The sequence below is a fragment of the Berghia stephanieae genome, chromosome 9 (assembly GCF_034508935.2).
Source record: "Berghia stephanieae isolate SIO BIC M18660-M18661 chromosome 9, UCSD_Bste_1.3, whole genome shotgun sequence".
Classification (NCBI taxonomy): domain Eukaryota; kingdom Metazoa; phylum Mollusca; class Gastropoda; order Nudibranchia; family Aeolidiidae; genus Berghia; species Berghia stephanieae.
In genome coordinates, this window is record NC_088368.1 from 12,710,627 (window position 1) to 12,730,531 (window position 19,905).

Here is a 19,905-nt window from a genome sequence, read left to right on the forward strand (position 1 = left end):
CATGCCAGGTGACACAAAGGCCTCAATTGACTGTTTCTATTCTACTCTGTTCATGGCTGTGTTCCTCGCCTGCCCCCCCAAGTTGTCCAACCTGCAGATCTGCAGCATTCTTTTCGCCTTCAACAATACACCGTCAGGTAGCTTTGGGTCTGCCACGTTTTCTGCCACAATGGGACAGCGTGGCTCAGCGGTACAGAGTTTGCTTTTTACCTGAAAGGTCCCGAGTTCGAATATCCGCTACGTTGTGTCACCTTGAGCATGTCACCTCGCCCTAGCTCAGTTTGCAGCACTGCACTGTGGCTGACGCCTGGGTTATTCCAGTCTTCCTTTGGAATAGACCCTAGAGAAAAATTATTATTTTTTATTTTATTTCTTTTCCCCTCTAGAGCTGCCCACGTCTCAGTGCCATCACACACAGTCATTATCTGACACTATTCTTAGAATGTGGTCAAAGTATTTCCATCTCTTTCTTCTGGCTTATCACTCATTGTCCTCCTTCCTGCCCTTTCTAAAACATTTTTGTTGCTTATGTGACCCTGGCCATTTTCTGTTCACTGTTCCTCTCAGACATTGGATTGGAATACATCTAGTTTTCCATTGTCTCCCTTATTATTCATGCTTCTGATTCGTACATTCTATTGATAAATAACTCAATCGATCCTAGAGCTTTTGCTACTTTTCAAAATTGGAAAAAATGTATTAAAAATGAGCATGTACATAGACAGTTTTATTCAACCACCATTAACATGTAAAAATTAAAAACATTAGCTTTGATACTACGTCTATAATTTGTCTCAGAAAAATGTAATAAATAGGCATGGTGTAAATGTATCCCCGGGTATACTACGGATATAGTCGGTGTTAGGCTTGAGTGAGTTGAGGACAAGGCCTGAGTGATCAGTTGAGATGGTAGGAATTTTTGTTTTGGAACTATTTTTTTTTTCTGCTTTGTCTGGCACTGTTTCATACACACCTTGTCATATTTTTATCTCACACCAGTGTCTGATCCCTAATTTGTCACAGCTGGCACAATTGAAGAATTAAGATTTAACTGCGTTTAAGTGTAAGTGGTTGTATAATAATTCAACAAAAATTGTATATTTACATTGGATTCAAATAAATAATTATAGCAATAATTACAAAGATTATTAAAATAAATAAATAAATAGAACATACAAAAAAGTGGATTGATTTCCTTCAAATACTTTGTTTGTGCTTCTTTTTGGCTTGCTCAACGGTATATTTTAAGAAGAATCACAATACCTCTTAAAAAGAAAGACGGCAAAATCCATCCCTTTGATTGACTAGCTACTTGTAACATTTCTTGAAATGGAATTTGGACTTCAACTTGCCCACATTCCCACTTTACCTCCTTCTACATGTTGTAGAGAGATAACCCATCTATAAAACAATATTTCACTCTATCAGTTCATTCATTTTTCTCAACTCATGACTAATTCGAATTCTTTTCACTGAAATTAATTTTTTTTAAAATAAAAAACATTTCATTCTTAAACAAGACCATATAAAACTGTCTTTAGCGTGAGCCATAATAAAAAAAAGTTTTATATAGGGCAATATCCACTGAATATGGTTAAAGCGCTTTATAAACCTTGCCGTTTTTCTGAAATTATAATTTGATGAATCTAACCAGCAGCCTGATCGTACTCTGTCTATAACTCAATATAGGTAAGATGATATTATGATTATCTAACCTAACTTCATGATTTTTACAAAACATATTGTTGCTTTTGTTTTTTTTTTAACCATTTCAAAATTAAAATCCCAGTTTCATGATATATCAATCAAAAGAAACAAAACCTGGCACAGTAATCTAGCAAGGTCATTTCTCACTGATGTATTCCATTCTGAGTCCAAATAAAATCTTATATGAGACCAATCATCTCAAAAGGTTAGCACTGTTGTGTCAAGCTGAAACAAACGCCAAATTAAGCAAGGTTAAAATTAAAATGATAAGATAACTGAAATTCTTATCTTTTGCATGTATAGAAACAACATTCAATCCCCTCAATAAATACTAAATATTTTACCAAAAGTTTCAATGGTTAATTATGGACTAAAATTTTTGCATCTGGTTCGCCCTGACATTTAATACTGTTTTGAGACAATGGGTTACATAGTATGTTTAATTTAGGTCATCTCCCTTGACTGATGTAGAAAATGGTATGACGTCATGGATAATTTATTGTTACACTTTAAAAAAAAATTAAAATTAAAAAACTTTACATCTAAATGGAATAAAATAAATAAAATAAAAAAAAATAAAAAAATAAATTAATAAATTTGAAAAAATAAAATAAAATAAATAAATGAATATATAAATTAATTTATAAATAAATAAATAGATAGATAGATAAATAAATAAATAATTTAAAAAAACAAAAAAAAACAAAAACCCAGCAAAGTCTATTTGGTGAATTACTCCAGTCACGCTGAAATGTCCACATCTCCTGGTTCAGCAAAGAGACCTCTGACCTCCATCATACTAGCAAGGTCAAGGACGATTTTGTAGAGGGCCGGATGCTCTAGGATTTCATCTGTTGGGAGGGGTGGGTGGGAGGCTGGGTGGAAACTTGGACCCTAGGTAGAGGAACAGTGATGTGACGATGAATTCTTTATGAAACAAGATACTTGAATAGCCATTGAGAAAAATGCTAATTAATCAATTCTTCAAAATTCATATTTAAAAATCACATTTCAATTAGAAAGAGAATGTTAAATAAGGTAAGTAATTCTTTTTTTTATGATACTTGTTTATTATTTTCAGCTTTACATTACTCCAGATACAACCCCGTCATGTAATTGCTTGTCTAAAAGGTAAAACCTTTTACTCGATTCTAATTCTGGAATAAAACGAGAACAATTAAAAATACAGCGATATAAAATACAAACTGCGCACCCAGCTTTATTTTCTCTATTGAATGTTGCCCTTTGGCGTAGTAAAACATTGGGCATGTACGGACGTGGCCGTTATAAGAAAGGAAAGAAACAATTTATTGATATTGACACAGGTTTCACAATGAAACTATCTTGACTTAAAGAGGAATTTATTCTCTTCAGTTTTGAATGCAAAGAAAGCTTGTTAACTATTTCTTGTATAAATCTATTGTACAGGCTATGTGGTCTAGTGATATGACACTCGCCTTTGGATCAGGAGGCCCTGAGGTCGAGTCCCGCTCTCAGCAGCGCAACAGGTGTCATGCCTAGTCCTTCATATTAAATATTGCTGTTGGTTTTGGACGCCATTGTAAAGCGCTTTGAGTACACTTAGTGAATATCTTTTTTTTCTCTTTTTTTTTTTTGGTAGTACATTAGAGTCATGGAACTGGAATTTATCCCAGTTTCTATAGAGTGAACGGACAATTCCAATAGCTTGCTATCCTTTGGATAGGACGCTAGTCTATAGCAAAGTACTGTCCACCAAATCTAATAGACATCTACCCATTTACTGCTGAGTGGACAGGGGAGGGAGGGGGGGGGGGGTCAGAAAAAATCTCGACTACACACGGATTGATCTTAGTCCCTTTGCGCGTGAAGCAAGTGCTCTACCAACTGAGCTATAGGGACCCCCTTAGTGGATATTGCGCGATATAAATTGCTCTAGTTAAGAATGCAAAGTAGGCTTGTTGACTATTTTCTTGTATAAATCTATTGTATAATAGTAGAAAGATACTTACCTTGAATCCACGGTGCAGAATGAGCACAATGTAACAGAACACAAATCGAATCAACAATAGCCGGAGGAAGTCGTCACCAAGAAACTGTACGTAGGCATGATCTGTGGAGTCATAAAACATTAAAATTAAAATTGAGCTTTTATATAATGCAATAACCACTAAACGTGCTCAAAGTGCTTTACAAGGGGTTCTGACCAACAGCAACACTTAATATGTAGGACGAGACATGATGCCTGTTTGGCGATATTACAATTTTTTCTGACAGAGACAACGCTGGAAACGGTCAGGTACTCATTTTACACCTGAGTATGGTGAGAGAATGTGTGTAAAGAGTCTTTTCCACGGAATCAACTACCTGCCGAGTGAGGCTCAAGCCTAGGACCTTCTGATCTTTGTTTGTTTGTTGTTTGTTTTTAAGGGTTTTACGGCGCTTGCAACACATTTAGGTTATATCAGCGCCAGTAAAGAGGAAGAAAATGGGATAGTAAAAAGTTCTAGAATTACAATTAAAGCACCCAAGAGAAAGTAAGACAAAGGGGAATGGGAACAAATAGGGATCAGATGTAGATTCCAAGAGCATACCACCAATGTACTTAGTTTGAGATCACCTATGTCTCATCCGGACACAAGCACAAAATCCAACAAAGAGGAATACACTCAAATGCTTACATTATACATTAAAAATAACCAATATAATAATACTTAACAGAGAGATGATTTACAAGGAAAAAAATATCATCTCCCAAACAATAACTATGCATTTGACTGTTTCCCTCTCAGCCAGGACTCCGACGAGGGCCCGGAAAAAAACCAAGTAATCTCATTCCAAGACAAAGACAGAAAGCTTGTTGGATAAGATATAAGGGGATAGAAGACACAGTATGTACCTCCCTGCCCGCTATGGGAGGTCAGGACCCCCACCCAGACCTTCTGATCCGAAAGCGAGTGTCATACCACTAGACCACATAGCCGAGTAATATAACAGCAGTCCATTATTAAATGAGGCCTTAACAGCTGAGATTATCAGGGTAACATTATGTAAAACAACAAACAGTCCATTATTAAATGACACTTGCAACACATTTCAGCGCCAGTAAAAAGGAAGAAAATTGGATAGTAAAAATATTCTAGATGTACAATTAACAGGACTTTAGGAAAAAGTAAGACAAATGGGAATGGTTTAAATAGGGAACAGATGTAGATTTCTAGAGCAGTGCTTAGTTAGATATTTCCTAAAAGTCTCACCCAGACACCATCACAAGATCACACTAAGAAGAATACACTCAAATGTTTACAGATCATATGGAAAAAGGAAAAAAATAACAATACATAACAGAGAGATGATTTACAAGGAAAAAAAATATCATCACCCAAAACTATAACTATACATTCGATTGTTTCCCTCCCAGCCAAGAACTCTGGCCAGGGTCAGGACAAAACCAGAAAGCAATTGGAAAACAGGTATAGGGTGATAGAAGACATTCCCTGTCCACTATGGGAGGTCTAAATAATAACGTGAAATTGATTGTAAGCTTCAATTTAATTACAAAAACAGATCAAATGAATGTTTTTATTATTTATTTCTTCGAGCTTCGAGCAGCAACATTTACACTTTGGGAGGTCGGGAACCCCATCAAGCCATACATATTATCTTTCTTAAAATACAAAAAGTTGTCTACCTAATTTCCTAGCGCGACTGAACAACTTGGATGCATCAGCCACAAACTTGTCAACCTGAGCCTGACACTTATCCCACTGGTTGATGGGGACGTCGTACATGTTGCACACGCTGCACATGGCCATGACAGGACTGTGTAGGAACAACGTGAATAGGCTTCCTTTGGACTGTTGGTCTGGGGACAAATAAATCAACGCAGAAGATAAACAATAAAATTAATGAGCAGGTGACTTCAAAACCCCTCTAAGTCATTTGCTTCACACGCAAGGGACCAAGATCAATCACGGGTGCAGTGGATATTTTTTTTGCTGACATCCCTGTCTATCTAGAAGTGAATGGGTAGCAGAGTCTATTAGATCTGGTGGAAAGTACTTTGTGGTAGTCGAGCTTCCTACTAGTGTCCTCACTGACAACTTGAGAAATTATGATGTTTATGAAAAATTTACTCACCAATTAGAAAATATTTGTCACATAGAACATAATATTCCTTGTGACATAGAACCATAAACTAAAATCATCCCACATCACACAAATGTTACATTTATCTATCTTCAATGTTGGTAAGGATTGGATTAGAAATAATCAAATCTATATTGATGAAAATAAATAAACACCTTAACATTTAACACATCTGGTTATTATTTTGACTTTAAATTCCATAAGTTCCGTATTTGGTCCATCCCTATGTGATACGAGATGGAGGTTGTAAGTCACAAATGTGGATATCTATTTACCTTGCATGGTGGCTGGCACTTGTTCAGGTGAGAGAAGACAGACTAGGGGTTGGCCAAACATGTTCGGGAAATTCTGTAAATGGAAGACAAAAGTATATCACCAATTTTTTAAAAATTAAATAGACATTTGAAACTGCAACCCTAATTTCCACACGTTTCATTGGGTGTCTTTAGAAATGAGAAAAAAAAAAATAAAAAATAAAAATTGAGAATTTCAAATCAATAAGAACTGTGTAAAATGAAATTAATTTCTGTCTCTAAACTCAACTTGATTTGACCTACAGATTACAAGCCAAGTGTCAAACCACAAGGTGACAAAGCCGATATGATCAGTATTTTAGTTCCTACCTGAAAAGCTGAACTGTTGCTGCTGTCAATGATGAGGAAGAGAGGCTTTCTGGTGTAAGGATACAGATCACCTGGGTGGAGGCTGAAAAGTCATAAAGACATATCTAAATATTCCTATGAATATAGTGCTCCCACCTCTTATTTTACCTGCTATTTGGTTTTATTTTGCCTGCTATTTGGTTTCCACGGTTTCATTCATATGAAATAACAGTCATTCTGCCCTGATGATACAATGAATGAAACTGTGGAAACAATATTGTAGGCAAAATAAGAGGTGAAAATACTATACTTCAGGCTCATTAAATTGTCAAGCACTCTAAAGGGATTCCTGAAATTCAATATGTCACAAAACATATATGTTCATATTTACCTTAGCACCCAGTCCACAACACAATTTCCACGGAATCAATCCTTAGAGGAATATTTTAAAATGAACATAAACAAAACTTGCTGTGCATATTTCTGAGCCACCATCTTAAATCGGTATTATTAGTAATATGGTGGGGTGAGTAAGGCGCTGGAAATTTAGTTTATCGCCCAAAATATTAGACTTGGATCAATTTGTTTATTTTAACAAGGAGAAAAGATCGTAGTTTCATAAAGGTAGATAAACTAAAATGCTTGTGACAAAGATTTTGAAAATCTGAACTGCATTTTACTCGGGGAAAATTTCTCTGTCCATTTGCACTAATTTCAGGGATTCGACATTTTTCACGATGTTGGACGTTTTGCTAGGTCATCAGGTCATCACATAGTTTTGGTAGGATGGATGAAGGTGGGGGAATACGAGGGGTCAGCATAGCTCAGCTTTACATGACAGTCTTTGCTTCGTCCCAAGTACCGATTCGATCACTCGCCGCGCTATTGTGTGACCTGAGCAATCACCTCGCCCTGCTCAATTTGCGACGCGCACTGCAGCTGATGCACTGGTTATTCAGTCTTCCCTTGAATAGACCCTAGAGAAAATTCCCTATGTGATGAATAAAGGGAAGTTCAATTTTTAATTTAATTCTAATTTTTAATATAAAGGAGGGGAAGAGATAGAAAAAAGGAGTGAGTGGAGATAGAAGAGTTTCTACTTTACTAATCGTCTCACCAGTGCATTTCCCTGTACATTTCTGCCTTCTTTCCTTTGACTGGTTCCTCTCCTTCCCTGCGACTGTTTGTGACAACTCCACCCAAATCGTAAGCAGCTGCGGATTTTGACAATAGATCAATCATCGTAAAAGTCACGGATTGCAGGAAAGTAGCTATATATTATACATGTATTTATCAATTGTTAAATCTTTAAAAATAAGGTTCATGCAAATCCATTTTAAGACGTATGAGCTGATAATAAATAAAATAAAATAAACTGGAATATATAAATATGTTTATAAAGCCCATTTCCTCGGATTTAACATGTTCAATGAGCTTCAGAATGTTTGATTTATTCCTCCAGGAGGGCCAAAATGGAACCATATTTTCATTTCGTATAGTACAAGCCACCTGTAAAGTATCCCATTTCAACCAACATCCTTACAATATCCAGCACTGCCTATAACCAAGTACCCATTCACACCTGAGTCGAGTGGGGTAAAGTGTGTTAAGTGCCTTACCCAACCAAGGACACAACTTTAGGAGCTGAATTTTCCACAATCACAGTCAATCATTCCACCATCGACCATCAATAATATTGCTTGACTTTTGTGACAAAACGAGACACCAATCCACTGGGCTACCGAGCCACAGTGCCTTATGATTAATGGTTTTGTTTAGCAAATGTATATTGATAGAATGCTGTTAAATGAACTAGCCACCACATCTGCCTGCCAGATCAATTGTACCAACACACATAGCCTTATAATAATAATTATATACTCATATATAGCACAAGGTATCCTTAGCCATGAGGCACTTGATGATTTACATAAACACAAAATAATTTTCATGAAATTACAATATATATATATATATATATATATATATATATATATATATATATATATATATAATATATATATATATATAAAGAACGAAGATGACGTCACTCAGGTCTTTGTTATTGTTTTTTGCCATCCACCTTTATGAGTACTTCTCAGAAAACTGTATAAACCAGACTATACAAGTTCATGGTTACACATAGTTTTGTGTGTTGGTCCGTTATACTTCTGGATGGCAATGTTGTGAGCTTCTTAACCAAGTGCACACTATCTATATATAATGATAAAGGAAGATTTTTATTGATCTCCTGAACACAGACAATGATTTGGACTCCCAAATGCTCAGCGGAGTGGTGTTCCATACAGATGAACCAAGATGAAAAAAAGGACTTTGTAACATGTTTATACTGACTGGTGATTTATAAACCAATCAAAGGACTGACATTAACTTCACTTCATATAAGAAAAACTGTGATATTCCCATTTAAAACTATTTTCCCATTGAATCAAGAGTTTTTGTCACCGTTATATAAATCTATCTAAAATTGGCTCAATTTGGAAAGTGGACTAGAAAATAATGCAAAATATAAATAAACTAGAGCATTTATATCGCACAATATCCCCTATAAGTGCTCAAAGTGCTTTACAAGGGGTCCCTGGCCAGCAGCAACACTTGACATGTAGGACGGGACATGACGCCTGTTAGGTGATATTACAATTTTTTCCGGACAGAGACAACGCTGTTAACGGCCAGGTACTCATTTTATACCCGAGTACGGTGAGAGAAAGTGAGTAAAGAGCCTTGTCCAAGGGCTCAACTATGTGCTGGGCAAGGCTCGAACCCAGGACCTTATGGTCTGAAAGCAAGTGTCATACTACTAGACCACATAGCCGCACTGAAAATGTTTGTATAAAACAGTGCCAGACAAAGCAGAAAGAAAAATACAAGAAAAAAAAACATCCCAACCCCCCTTCCAAAAAACCCCCAAAAAATCAGCCTGCCTTGACTTAGATGGTCTTTTTTTTTCTTTTCATAATTCTTTCCGCTCTGGATCTGTTTCATTCACATCTTTTCAGATTTCTTTCTGCTCTGGATCTGTTTCATTCACATCTTTTCAGATTTCTTTCTGCTCTGGATCTGTTTCATTCACATCTTTTCATATTTCTTTCTGCTCTGGATCTGTTTCATTCACATCTTTTCATATTTCTTTCTGCTCTGGATCTGTTTCATTCACATCTTTTCAGATTTCTTTCTGCTCTGGATCTGTTTCATTCACATCTTTTCATATTTCTTTCTGCTCTGGATCTGTTTCATTCACATCTTTTCATATTTCTTTCTGCTCTGGATCTGTTTCATTCACATCTTTTCAGATTTCTATGTTACTCCAGTGTGTATGTAGAAGGCAAAGGCTTACTTACACTTGACAGCTCTACCCACCAACTTACCATCATCCGTGTGTTTCTGGTTGCCAGAACAACCGTCTGCCGATATATAGAGGACCATGGCACCAGTGGGAGGCAGTTCCTTGAAGGCGGAGGCAAGGAATGTGTTCAGCTGTCCGTAAGTCGGTTTGTACAGGAGATACTTGTGGGGGTTGTCTCTCTTTGTGTTACGATCACCATTTTCCTGGTTTTTGAAATAAAAATATAAATAATAATCAGATCTGTTGCATGCAACAAAGAAAATTAACATGTCTTTTCCTTCTTAAAATTCCAAATTTAAAATGAGAAAGCAGTTGGAAACAAACAAGTAAAAAAAAACATTAAAAAAACCCCCCAAAATACATGACATGGTAAAACAATATGTATGATTTCCATTATTTTCTTAAAGAAACAAAAGTTCATATATATATGCTAAACATACAGCAAATATATATGTTGGGTCTGCTGGTATGTTAAAAAAGGCATTTTTACTTTTTTCATTACTGGATGGGAAGAAAAAGAGCAAAAATCTGGCCTATAAAAAATTATGAATAAATAAAAAGATTTGGGCTTAAGAGGAACTTAGATCAATAATATTTTGAGGGGATAATATAACGTGTATTTAAAGTGCAGGAGGTAAATGACAGAAAAACAAACAAACAATTAAACAATACAGTTTCCCAAATTCCTACATTTGGAGATTCAAACCAGTTCACAACACCATTGTACAACCTAGAGAGCACACGATGGGAACTTGTTCGAAATATTAGTTGCTATGGTTCCAAAATACTTTAATTATCACACTCCAATGTCCTCACTCATGTTATTTTTCATCAAGATTTTATCCTTTTTTACACCAACAATTCAACTGACATCAAAATATTTGACAATAAGAATTATCACCACCGTGAAGATATCATTATGTGTCAAAATATTTTAAAAAAATTTTTTTATCAAGAGTAAAACCGGATACATGCTGGATATAAATAATTCAAAAAATCCTACACGGATACCTTGTAAATTTTTTGGCTATTAAGCTATAGTAAAATTGCGTTATCCCCAAAACAAAGGAAAGATCATAAAAAAAAGAATATAAAGAAAAATACAATCGGTACATGATTCAGTCCCTTGATCAGTGACTTGAGTTATAATTACAAGAACTCATACATATGGGACTAGAATCGTGGTATTGAGGCTTGTATTCTCACACTTGTGATATGAGTTTTGTTCACTAATAGGAATCATCAAGCCCTTAGAAATGTTGCAGTTATGGTGTTCAATGAAATGGACACAACTCAGGGACACAAATGGTGATAAATGCATTTCCTTATTATAATGACAAAAAAAAACAAACCATCACTCACAAAAGGAGTTTTCCCCGTGGCAGGGGATGCGTCATATATCTGATTGGTCAAATCATCCTGTGGCTCTCTCTCCAGACTCTGTAGCATACGAAACATGTCCAAGGTCAACTCACTGAACTTGACCTGGGGGACAGAAGAGACAATGAAATGGTTGGGGTGAACTCTTAAATATTATAAATGCATTATCATCTGGGCTATCTCAAAAGGTGTGCAGTATGAAACAGTACCAGAGAAAGCAGAAAGAAAAGTACAAGAAAAAAAAAACGATCTCAGAAACTCAACTGACTCAACTACCCAGTCAAGACGGACTGTTTTGTTGGGGGTTTTTTTGTTGTTGTTTTTTTTTGTTTTTTTGGGATGATCTTATCTTGTATCTTTTTTTCCTATTTTGTCTGGCACTGTTTCATACATACAAACCTTTTCAGATTTCTATCTTACACCAGTGCCTGCTCCCTAGTTTTATCGGGTTTTTTTTTAATAAAGGAGAATGAATATGTTAAGTGCAAAGAAATAAAATTTTCTATTTCTCATCATTTTAATTCTATTTTCCCATTTCACCATCGATTCATCCCAACTTTGTACCAGTTTGAGGCAATAATAATAATAATAATAAATATAATAATATATACTTTATTCAGACGTGGCATGTATAAACACAAAGTTGAGAATCTATGGTGACAATGTATACATATATATATGCAAATGCACAAAAATGTAAAAATATACAACCAAGAACCAATAGCAACACTTTATATAATAATTTGATAAATTGATAAAATACCAGAGCGCGTAGTGGGTCACAGCTTGTAAAACCCTTAGATCATGGTGATTAATCACCAATCTTCTTCTAGGTTCCATGCCTGGTCCAGGCTTCGGATACTGCATGAATTATCTCTCTCCATTCCTTCTCTGTCTCTTGCTTTTTCAAACAGCTCTTGGATTGTTAGGTTGGTGAAGCCCTTCAGTTGGTCTATGAGTGTTTTTCTTTGTCTCCCCCGGGCGCGTTTACCAGGTATTTTTCCACAACTTGCCAGGTATTCATTCTTATCTTTCCTTACTATGTGTCCGAAAAAGGATAGTTGTCGATCCGCTATTAAGGGCAAAGGAAACTAATGCCCTTAATAGCGGAATCACCAATACATCATTTTAAACATAATGGATTACATATGAACACATTTCTACAAGTTTAACCATGCGCAATGCCATGTACTTCTAAATGCTTCATATATATCCTTGTGGGCTGTATGAAACCAAATGTCCATTTGATACAAGTTACCTGTTGGACATCCTTTTTCTACTATTACTCTCACATTATCAGTCACTGCCTAAAGCCAGGTAAAATTTTCACACCCAGCATTAATTTGGTTGCTACGAGTGTAATTGGCAATGGACAGACGTCCTACTCAAAGCATAGAAAGCAATATCAGAGGAACCAGCAAAAATCCCTAGGGCAGTCGAGATTTTTTGACCCCCCCCCCCCCCTTTCACCTCCACACCCCTGTCCAGCAGACTGTGACTGAGTAGCTGGGTTGTTAGATTTGGCAGAAATAACATTGGGATGGACAAGCATCCTATCCCAAGTGAAGAAAACAATTGCTATTATCTGTTTATCACTACAGAGAAAAACATAGAAACATAGAGAACATAGAAAAACTCTTGACTCCATGAGCCTTAAAAATTGAGCTTATTTATAGACCGCAATATCCACTAAACATGCTCAAAGCGCTTTACAATGGGTCCCTGGTCAACAGCAACATTTAACATGTAGGACGGGACATGACGCCTGCTGGTGATATTACAATTTTTTCGGACAAAGACGCTGTTAACGGCCAGGTACTCATTTTACACCTGAGTATGTGAGAGAATGTGAGTAAAGAGCCATTTCCAAGGACTCAACTATGCGCCGAGCACGAGGCTCAGACCCAGGACCTTCCGATCCGAAAGCCAGTGTCATACCACAAGACCACATAGCCGCATACTCTGAAGTCCGACTACTGCTCGTGGCATCTATTCCTCACCTGTTGATGACAGTTGCCGACGATGAGGACTTCCTGCAAGGTGAGATAGACAGGTGTCCCTTTCTCCAAAGGTGGTGTGTTGAGTGGATTGAGACGATGGGATAACACAATGGATGATGAATCCATGTCCACTACGTTGATGATGTTGTCTGCCTGTTTTAGGAATGGGAGAAATCTTAGAATGACTTTCAAGAACTCGTCATCACCTTTTTTCCCTGTCTACAAATAAGGAATTATTTCTCCTGACATCTCTCATTTAACCCTCTCCTTACCAACTATAGGAAAATCGTCGCGTTCGTTACGATGCAACCAACAATTTTATTATTCCGATTTCATTTGTACAACACACCATTTTTTTGGTTATAACTATAAAAACTCAACACTGTGTTGCAGAGTTCATTTTGCTGAACAACACTATGTATAGAATGTTCTAATTGCTTTTCTGTTCCAGTAAGATAAATGTATTTTTGTGTTGGGTAGGTTCAAAGTTTTGGGGAAAATTCTGAAATTGACTGGAAAGGAGAGAGTTAACCTTTTATTCTATTGTTATTAAAACTCAATTTGATATCAATTCAAGGAAACCACAAAGACTTACTTCAATAAAGGCTTTGATCTCTCCAAGAACAAGATTCCATTCCATTTGATCCTCTGGTTCGTACGTCCCTGTGTAGTCATCTATATGTTTGGACAATTCCTGCCAACACGTCAATAGAAAAGCATTACAAACGTGTGACAATAACAATTCAGATTTAGGAAATAAGCAACAACTGCGCAGAACATTAAATACAAAAATCATCAATATAAAAATCTTCAGAACAAAAAGTAATTGAGATCAATTTAAAAAAGATCTCACTATCAGAGATTATATGAAAGCTTTCAACATTTTGGGGTTTTTTTTTTGTGTGTTTCAATAGACCACAGACACATTTATAAAAGAATGAACTGAGTGTTGAAATAACTCTGAAATTTCTGCTTGAATGGTATTAAGAGTTGGTTTGAAAAAAAAAAACAATTTTATGTATTATATTTAAAATGATGTATTGGTGATTAATCACCATGATCTAAGGGCTTTACAAGCTGTGACCCACTACGTGCTCTGGTATTTTTTTGAGGTATGGAAAAAATACATTTAAATTTAAAAGTATCAAAAAAAAATTTTAATGGTTGTATTTCGCAGTTTAAGAAATTACATTATTCTCATTTTTTTTTCAATAAAGCATACCCAAAATTCATATTTTTGACGAGATATAATCTCAATTTTCAGCTTCTAGTTAACTGATTTTTACTTCTCTTGGTGAAAACAGAAGACACTTTGGTGGCGAGAATTGGATTTGAAAAGGTGTGTATGACACAATGCCAGACAAAGCAATTGAGGCACAATGATTCTCTGGGATGAATTTTTCATGTATTTTTCATTCATAACATTTCAGAATCTTCTCCTGGAGGACTCAAAAAACAAAACAGAAAACCCCACAAAAACAAAATAACCCCACCATCCCTCCCAAAAAAATAAAAAAACAAAAACAAAAGCAAAGAAAAAAAAATAAACAAACCAAAGAAACATGCAGACTTTTAAGGAGCGAGCACAATGTTTTAGGAGATAGACTATCCTGATCCAGCCAATGGGAACTTCAAACTTTTACACCGATTTCCAACAGGAGGGGCTCAAACCCAAGAACCTCATATTGGTCAAATGGAACTTGAAAAATTTCCATTATACACCAAAAAAAAAAAAAAAAAAAAAGGCCTTTGAAACAAGAGTCTCCCATTGTGCTTGTAGTATGAGAAGACATAAGAATTGCATGATATAAAAAAACAAAACAAAACGAATTTTGATTAAATATCAACAAATCCATTTCACCAATTTCCACAAAAGTAATCTATTTCAATCTAATTCAGACCTGCCTACTTGGAATGTTCAAAATTCGTAGTTTTCAGAGGGAAGAAATAGAAGTCACTATATTTAACTTTACAAATTAATATAATAATTATCTAATAATTACCTATATAATATAATTAATATACCCTTAGCAGTATTAAATATGCCTTCAAAACCCTGAATAGATGCTTCCTGGCACCAACGTTTTCTTTTTAACACATTGTATTGAATAAAAAATGTCTATTTATTTATGCTATTGAAGGCAAAAATTCATATTTTTACGAATTTTTCATAGTAGTAGGCAACTCTGATCTAATTGCTAGCTAATCAAAATCAACACCCAATCATGAACAAAATCTGCTTACCCTGACCAGGTCCCTAACAAGTTTCATCTTCTTTAGCAGGAGACAAACAACGATGAATCTGGCATAGTATCGAAGTTTCTTTACCATCAAATCAGGCCTGAGAAGATTTTTTTTAAAAGTATTAAATGCTAATTTTTAAATCAAACGATCTGTTAAAGAAGTGAGCTGTTTAACTTAACTTGAGCTTTTATATAGCGCAATATCCACTAAACGTGCTCAAAGCACTTTACAAGGATCCCTGACCAACAGCAACACGTAACATGTTTAATGAGACATGATGCTTGTTAGGCGATATTACAATTTTTTTTTCAGACAGAGACAACACTGTTCACGGCCAGGTACTCATTTTACACCTGAATACGGTGAGAGAATGTGACTAAAGAGCCTTTTCCGACTCAACTATGCGCCGAGTGAGGCTCGAACTCAGAACCTACTGATCCGAAAGCGAGTGTCATACCACAAGACTATTTAGCTGTTTAGGTGTAATTGTATAATCAAGACATAATCAACCAAATCCTTACATCCACTATACAGTTAAAGTTATAGAGCAGTAAAGTTAGGTGCCCAAAACGTAAACAAAGGTCGAGAAGCACGTGGCAAACCACATGTTCCTGTCTTGACAGCTCACGTTCCAATGTAAATAATAGAAAAAAATAACCTTTAAAATTTGGCTGTTAGGTGGCAAAAGAAACACATATTCATAAATACTCGATCATGCATCAAATAATGTCTAGATATGGATATTTTATGGAACAAAAGGTAAAATTTTCTAAAATTTATCAAAAGTTACAGTCTATCTATTTTTAGACCAGAGCAAATTATTGCGCTGGTGTGAACAAAACGAGAATTATTCGGAGCCTGATTTTCATAATAATTTAGCCTTATATTATTATTTCTGCAACTGTTAGATTTTATGTAAACATATTTTCAATACTGAAAGTGTATTGCCTACAACTCAAACTACAAAATTGGGAGACCTATATTGTGCGTAAATTGTTCCGGTCCCTAACGGAAATCACTAGCAACTTGTTATTGTTTACGTTAGGGGCACCTAACTTTACTGCTCTATACTAAGCAGCTAGAAGCTGTGGACTGTAAAAAGTAATCAACAAAAACGATTATAACAGCTTCAAAAAAGAACAAAATACCAAACATGGAAAGTTCGGGCTCCAACCCATTCTTCAACAACAGAAAAATCAATAAAAATAAAAATACATCAATTCATTTATGTTTTTATTTTGTATATTCATTTTTGTTTATTACTTTTTACTCAAAAATTAAGTGATAATTTATTTAAGCTCAAATGTACAATAAAAATAAAATTGATAGAATGCATAATCAACCATAAAATTAAGACATAATCAATTTAAGTTTCATTTCCATCCATATTTAATTGCTCGATCATCCAGCAATTTCACTGTTTATGTGAACCAATACCATTTTAACTGTATTTGTTACAGGCTGGAAAACAGTTTTTAGTTTCGAAATGTTCCGTATTTAGCATTTTGTGCAGTTATGTGGGCTTGTGGAATGACATTTGCTTCCGGACCAGAAGGGCAGGGATTTGAGACCTGCTCTTGAAACCTTGGAGAACTCTTTGCTCACATTCCCTCACTGTATTCGGGTGTAAAATGAGTAACTGGCCGTTAACAGCATAATGGACATTTTATTTAAACCGCTGTGGATCTTTGACTGTTTAGTAATCAATCCCAGTCTCTGAGTAATTTACATTTACAAAAAAATATTTTAAAAATGAAAAATAATTCAAATGTTGACAAAGCTTTCAGAGTTAATAAATTACCTAAAAGAAATAAAATGAAAAAAAAAAAAATCTCTCTATTCAACCCATAGGGGAAATTTGTCTCTAGGATCTATTCCAAGGGAAGACTGGAATAACCCAGGCATCAGCCTCAGTATAGTGCCATTGAGCTAGGGCGAGGTAGGTGACTTGCTCAAGGCCACACAATGCAGCGGTGGGTGATCAAACTCAGTACCTTTCGGGTATGAAGCAAAGACTGTACGTCCGAGCCACGCTGCCCATTTCTAAAGCATTTTCATATGGTTACCCAGTGGAAATGACTGACACATAGCTTACCCCTATTCACACTCATACCTTTCCTCTTTGCTGGCTTTTGAATAGTATGCCCTCATCCGAATGGCAGAATAAAATGAGAAGGATTCGTTGAGATAATTCGTTTCACTTGTTCTCAAGCTTTTGGGGGGAAAAAAATGAAAAAAGATAAGAGAAAAATTTAGTATGGAAAACCGGATCATTAGAAGCCAAATCTGTGATGTTTTGTCTTATAATATATCATTGATCAGGATCAGATTATAATAAAATGTAACCAATCACCTGGAAAAGGTATTCAGTTTGTTTGATCCTGATGCCTGGGATAGAATTTTAAGCTTAAAAAATTTGACATAACCTCTCCTTACCAACCTTAGGCAAATCGAAACATTCGTTACGATACAGTCATTCTTTTTTCTTATTATCATAAAAACTTAACACTCTGTTCTAGAGCTTGTTTTGCTGAAAAGAAATATCATAGCAATAACCTAATGCTTTTGTGTTTGAGTTAGAAAAAATATGTGTTGGTTGGGTGTGGAGTTTTTGACGCTGAAAACGGCAGGTAAGAGTAAGAAGAAAGGTAAAACAAATGACTTTATTAAGGAGAGTGTGTATGTTTCTTAAACTATAAATATTATTTTTCCTTTATGTGATCAAGCTGACTTTAAAACATGTTTTTCATTTATTCATTTAGCTAGAACTTTATACCAAATTGATGAAATGGGTTACGCATTAAAAACAAGAAAAAAGTAGAATGGCATGAGGTGGACATATAACGGATAATATCAAACCTGAAGAAATCACAAAATATAAATTCCAATGATTCTGACAGAATTTGATCCATGACAATCTCATCAAAAAATTAGAATTAAGACATCAGCTCATTTCTATCCCATTTAGGGTAACAGATTGCTAAACTGATTGACACAGAACTTGCATCATGAGCAAAGGGACCACTTTCTATCCCGAATTTATTCAAGATCTTTTATGTGCCCTCTATCAGTCCAGCAATGATTGGATGGCCGGGTCTGTCAGATCTGTTGGAAAGTATTTGACAAAAGACAAGCACAGAGAAGCCAACTATTACAAAAAAAAAAAAAAAAAAAAAAATTCTCCCAAATCACAGATTTATGATTTTTGAGAATGGCATCTTGCAAGCATCCTATCAAAGGGTAGGGGCAACTGTTACTGTCCGTTTAATGTCACAAAAACAAAACAAAACAGGAGATGACAACCACCAGCACCCCAAGCCCTACTCCGATGAACTATGCATTAATCAAAGCTATGATAAGACTAATAATAAGGTTGATCATTCTTTGAAGCAATTTCCCCAGAGCTATGACAACTTACTAATAATGATAATACAGTTGACCAATCTTTGAAGCGATTTCCCCAATCTGCCATCGTTTCAATCCATATTTGGAGTCAAGTATTGATCTGTAATGAAATAGTTTTCAAAATGATGTGAAATATATTCTGTGTAGGTGTAGGTGTTCTTAAGTAATTAGTTAAAATCATATAAAAGATACATTGAAGAACAAAAATCAAAGAAAAATGAATACAATAGAGAATGACTATAATGATTTGGGGGACCTGATTGTTCAGTTGGTACAGTGCTCACTTTACACGCAATGGGACCAAGTTCGATTCCGTGTGAAGTCCAGATTTTTTTCTGACCCCCCTGTCCACCCAGAAGTAATTGGGTAGCTGGGTCTGTTAAATCTGGTGTAAAGAACTTTGCGAAAAATAAACTGGCATCCTATCTATCCAAAGGGTAGCAAACAATTGCTATTTCTAATTTCATGCTATAGAAACCAGGATAAACTCCAACTCCATGGTCCCCAATGGCTCTGAAAGAATGAGAAGATCAAAAAGACTGTGGCAATATTGTTGGATTTTCAATAACTGTCAGCCGTTGTACAGGTCTGCTTATGATATCTATCTCTTTGATCTATAAAAGCCAACATAAAATATCCATTTTATTATTTTTAGTTCAAATGATAACAAAATTTTAATAGCAGGGAAAATTACCATCATGTCACATAAAAAAATTATGAAATATGAGTTACCAATCATAACAAAATGGAATTTGTTATGTCTGGATGAACCTGGTGTTTTAAAATAAATTATTAATCTAACAAATGAAAATAATTCATGCCTTAAGGAGAAGAGTATGAATTGTTTTATTTTTCTAAACTTTATGGCAGATTCTTCTTGGACAAAGCCTTCCATATAATCTGGGTTTTAACTGTGTCGTGTCACATGCTTTGGCTGTTGTTCTCCCCAGCCACTCTGCTACGGCCTGAGACCATCTTCGCCTTGGTCTTCCTCTGTGACAGTTGCCCTCGCAGTCACCTTCCGTGCAAAGCTTTTCAATTGAGACATGTCTTTTGATGTTGTCAAAGTATG

The 19,905-nt window shown here is 35.5% G+C and overlaps 1 protein-coding gene across 1 annotated transcript in view; it reads right to left on the bottom strand.

Annotated features, from left to right (window-relative positions):
* Window positions 1-933: 933 nt before the first annotated feature.
* LOC144979710 (protein SCAI-like) overlaps window positions 934-19,905 on the bottom strand; it is a 23,354-nt gene continuing 4,382 nt past the window's right edge. Inside the window, exons 3-16 of the mRNA XM_078926640.1 lie at window positions 18,847-18,933; window positions 17,542-17,640; window positions 15,429-15,525; window positions 13,780-13,878; window positions 13,185-13,337; window positions 11,167-11,289; window positions 9,827-10,007; window positions 7,555-7,651; window positions 6,459-6,540; window positions 6,111-6,183; window positions 5,378-5,551; window positions 3,699-3,799; window positions 2,444-2,601; window positions 934-1,932 (exon numbers count right to left, since the gene is read on the bottom strand). Of these exons, the coding sequence (XP_078782766.1) occupies window positions 2,449-2,601; window positions 3,699-3,799; window positions 5,378-5,551; window positions 6,111-6,183; window positions 6,459-6,540; window positions 7,555-7,651; window positions 9,827-10,007; window positions 11,167-11,289; window positions 13,185-13,337; window positions 13,780-13,878; window positions 15,429-15,525; window positions 17,542-17,640; window positions 18,847-18,933 (1,519 nt within the window). The 3' untranslated portion in view covers window positions 934-1,932; window positions 2,444-2,448. The remainder of the gene's footprint in view (window positions 1,933-2,443; window positions 2,602-3,698; window positions 3,800-5,377; window positions 5,552-6,110; window positions 6,184-6,458; window positions 6,541-7,554; window positions 7,652-9,826; window positions 10,008-11,166; window positions 11,290-13,184; window positions 13,338-13,779; window positions 13,879-15,428; window positions 15,526-17,541; window positions 17,641-18,846; window positions 18,934-19,905) is intronic.